Below are 4571 nucleotides of genomic sequence, written 5' to 3'. Positions count from 1 at the left end.
TCAACTACTAATCTAAAGGTTGACTTTTCAAATTTACCCAGAACCAGCCTGGAGGAAAGGCCTGACATACATTTCTCTGCAAATTACATTGAAGAGAAGCCCATATGCTGGTCTATTGTGTAACACATGGAGTCTCCGTGAGTTGGAATTGACTGAATACAACCATTTCTTTCCTTTGAGGTTGTTCTTGCTTTATTACAGATATAAATAATATACAAGTATATAACTATGTGTCAATAATAGACAAGCAATATTTAACTATTGGTTTAAATGAGGCATTGTTTATGAAGAACAAAATTCCATAGTGTATGGCCTGCTTTTTGTAACATTCAATGGAAAAGGACAACTATATTTTAAACTATGAGTGATAAACTGCAAAATACAGGACTCCAGATCTCTTGAACATGATCTTCTAAAAGGAAATAGTAAGTTGGAACCGTGTATCTTGATTTTGTATTGATTAAATTACTTAAATTAAGAATAACAGAAAAATATTAAAGCTAGTAAATTGTTGCATTTGAAGAATGATCTATAAAAGTATCTTTCTTAAGCTGTTTGAGACTTACAGTGACCCTATGAAGTGGTCATTAAAAACTGAGGAACAAGGAGTTGACATTACTCATTAATAAACCACAGCTAGATTATCTCTGCTAATGAATATTCACTTTAATAAAAAGATTTCATAACATTGTACAGCATCAAAAATTAGACTGAGTAAAACATTCCACAACATTTCATAACACCATAAACCAATCCCTGCTCTTTTTTTTCCAGATAAAGTATTTCACACATATACCTTCTTTGAATAATAATGCTGTTGAATAATAATGTGACTGAATTCATTCTGCTTGGGTTGACACAGGATCCTGCTAAGAAGAAAATCATATTTGTCCTCTTCTTGTTTTTCTACTTGGGCACATTGGTGGGTAACGTGCTGATAATTATTACTATCAAGACCAGCCGAACACTTGGGAGTCCCATGTATTTCTTCCTTTTTTACTTATCCTTATCTGATACCTGCTTCTCTACTTCCATAGCCCCTAGAACGATTGTGGATGCCCTTTTGAAGAACAGCACCATCTCTTTCAATGAGTGCATTCTCCAGGTATTTTCATTGCATTTCTTTGCCTGTCTGGAGATCTTCATTCTCATCCTCATGGCTGCTGATCGCTATGTGGCCATCTGTAAGCCCCTGCACTACACGACCATCATGAACAGGAGGGTTTGCAGTATATTGGTAGCTGTCGCCTGGGTCGGGTCCTGTGTGCATTCCTCAGTGCAGATTATTTTGGCTTTGAGTTTACCTTTCTGTGGTCCCAATGTGATTGATCACTATTTATGTGACTTGCAGCCTTTGTTGCAACTCGCCTGTGCAGACACCTATGTGATCAACCTCCTCTTGGTTTCCAATAGTGGGGCCATTTGCACAGTGAGTTTTGTCATGCTGATGTTCTCCTATGTTATCATCTTGCATTCTCTGAGAAATCACAGTGCTGAAGGAAGGAAAAAAGCCCTTTCCACGTGCACCTCCCATATCACCGTGGTCATCCTGTTCTTTGGGCCTTCTATATTTATGTACACACGCCCTGCAACCACCTTCCCCATGGATAAGATGTTAGCCATGTTCTATACCATTGCAACTCCTTTGCTCAATCCTCTGATTTATACGCTAAGAAATGCAGAGGTGAAAAATGCCATGACAAAGTTATGGAGCAAGAAACGGATCTCAGATTACTAAAGATGAATGGATTGATTTGGTTTGACCTAAAATATTTCAACAGAGAATATTATTTTCTGATTAGACATTTAATCATATACCACGTTAGGAAATGATAGATAATTTCTTCAAGAAAGTAGACAAGATGAACCATAAACTGATCGGTGTTGAATCAATTTCATGAAGAGGAAGCGACAGCATCATTTTGTGTTGAGTTAGAAATAGCCGCAGAAACCAAGAGAAAGCTAAGACCCAGTGCTTTAGATGACTGGGTTCTATAGAGAAGCAAAGACATGTATGGTTTTATATGTATACACAAAGAGATTTATATCAAGAAGTGGTTCACATAGTTGTAAAAGTATGCAAATTAAGTCCAGTTCAAATCCAGAGGTCAGATGTAAACTGAAGACTTCTCCTAAATCCTTCACAAACTGACAAGCAGGAAACTGAAAGATGAAGCAGAGTGATCACAGGTAGCACACGGACTTTGGAATTAATTCCAGTGTGGATTAATTAATCCAGAGTCAGCTGTCTTTGATGGCTCCTAGAATTGTCAGGTAATATAACAGGAAAATTGAAGAACCAGATGCAGTCCATATCTAGCACTAGACCCTTCCACATACTGACAATTGATGCTAAAAGCAGGCCACTCCCTAAATTGAATCCTCCCTCGATTGCATCTAGTCTGTGACCGGATTAAGAAAGTGGTTTTCTACCGTATTCTTCCCCAAACTCTTTGGCTGCTTGACAGAAGATCCCATCATAAACTGACCATTCTTTGTGATTTTACATCATGAGAGAATCCTGGCCCACTCACATTGGCATAAAATCTAACTATCATACTACTGTCTCTTGAATGTCTACGACCACTTGTGGTTTTGTTCACGTGTTTTCTCTGTCCTTCTTCATGTTGATTTCTGATGTCACCTGACTAATAACCTAAAGGTTGGCAGTGCACACCCACACAGCAGGGTTACAGAAGAAAGGCCTGGCAAATCTGCCATAATTCTTACAGTCAAAACACCCTAAGGGACGGTTCTGCTCTGGTCAACACTGGGATTGCCATGAATGGAGATCAAATAAGTGACAATGGTGTTCGCTTGTTTTTACTTTGATTTCAATTATCACTCTAATGCTGGACTTTCTGGTAGATATTCTCTTTTTACAATTGAAAATGATAATTTTCATAGATGAAGGTTGGATATTTGAAAGAAAATGTGTATGTCTCAGAAAGAAAATTGTGCTAAGGTTTCAGTACAATCCAAAGAAATAATGACTTATGTTGAGGGGACTGCAATGTTCATATGACATGCATGGTCCTTCCATTACATCGGCAAAGATTCTTATTTTTGTCACTATCCAGATAACATCACAATATTTAATTTCATAATGATGAGGAGATCAATTTCAATTTTATTCTTCATTTGTATTTTCCGTCTGACTAAACATTAAAAATGACTTTTTTTCCATTTGAAGCGTTGTTTCTTTTCTTTGTACTAAATTGCTTAAAGTTATTAAATTGCTAAAAAATTTAATTTACTAAACACTTTCATATTTCTTTAGCTTGAGAGAATGAACATCCTTTTTTATATGTGGTCATGGAATCTATGGACTCTGAAAATAACTCTAGTGATGTATGTGTATATATTTTGCTTTGTTTTTAATTCTGTGTACGTCGTGGTGAAATTCATCTCACTTGGATTACAATTGTTTACTGAAGCACTGTTTTATCTGAAAATTGAGAGGCTTGCAGAGCAGTGGATTCCAATTGGCAGTGTTTAATTTGTGCCTTCTTTTTCACTACATGGAAGGGTTAAAAGGTGTATATGATTCATTTTGGTGCCCCTCAGAGACGCTCCACATATCACATTTCCTGGACTTGCACTCAATCTAGAATCCCTGTTGTCACTGCCACTATGGTTCCTGAATGAGGAACCTGTGCTCAAACTCAGAGTCAGATTTTCCAATAAAAGTCACAGAGTTGCAAAGACAACTTAATTTGCTACCTCAAGAGACCTCCTTTGTTAATCAGGACCCTGATAGAGAAAGATAGAGACTCTTTGTGCTAAAATGGGAACATCTTTTTGAGGAATGTGAGAACCATGGACCCAAATATTCTTATATCGTGGGTTGGCACCCTCATGCAAGAGAAGGATAGTCTTCCTTTGCTTTGCTGTGTTTTTGGTTTCCTGAATTGAAAATTGGTCATGAATCACTACTTACTCTCCTCCTATACTTCCAAACAGGTAACCAGTTAAGGCTCAGAAAAGCCAAAACAGTAAATTATAATTTTACTCTTTCATAAATGAGAGTATATAAGGCAATTGCAATTTACAGCTAATATTTACAAAGAGAAATGGGAAAACATTTAACTATAGAAGATGATCTTAGGAATTCCAGGAACATGGCGACTCATTATCACATGCCAGAGGGACTAGGCAGAAATCAGCACAGGAGAGATACTAAGAGGGAAATTCAACACTGGCAGATCGCAGGAGGAGCATCATAAAGATCAATAGGCACAGATCCAAAAGGTTTTGAGGGGTTAGGGGCTTTTGGCTTATCCGAGTGGAGGCTGGCTAAGTTTTGACCTTAGCCACACCACTGTCTCAGTTGGAGTCAGTATAATTTGGAACCGGTGTAGGGGCTTTATCTCAACAAAACCCAGCTTGCCTCCTCCTCAAGTCAGGGATTAATCCCTTACAGCTCCAAGGATCAGGGCTCAGCTATATTGTTACTTTTGTTTCCCTCTCTTCTCTATCCCCTTCATTCTCAGGAGGCCTAGTTGTGTTTTGTTTTGTTTGCTTTCTTTCCCTCTCTTTGTCTCTTTCCTTTTCCTTCACATGCAACTGCT

The 4571-nt window shown here is 37.8% G+C and overlaps 1 protein-coding gene across 1 annotated transcript; it reads left to right on the top strand.

The window, feature by feature from the left end:
- Nucleotides 1-784: 784 nt before the first annotated feature.
- On the top strand, nt 785-1738 carry LOC142446497 (olfactory receptor 4C11-like). Its single transcript, XM_075548244.1, has one exon. It carries the CDS (start codon nt 812-814, stop codon nt 1736-1738), a length of 927 nt encoding a protein of 308 aa, XP_075404359.1. The 5' UTR covers nt 785-811.
- Nucleotides 1739-4571: the final 2833 nt, after the last annotated feature.

The sequence above is a fragment of the Tenrec ecaudatus genome, chromosome 4 (assembly GCF_050624435.1).
Source record: "Tenrec ecaudatus isolate mTenEca1 chromosome 4, mTenEca1.hap1, whole genome shotgun sequence".
NCBI lineage: Eukaryota > Metazoa > Chordata > Mammalia > Afrosoricida > Tenrecidae > Tenrec > Tenrec ecaudatus.
This window is presented reverse-complemented; position numbering and strand designations above follow the sequence as displayed.

Bases quoted from the DNA above. Each gene is read 5' to 3' on its own strand.
- LOC142446497 (XM_075548244.1), top strand. From the start codon at position 812: ATGCTGTTGAATAATAATGTGACTGAATTCATTCTGCTTGGGTTGACA.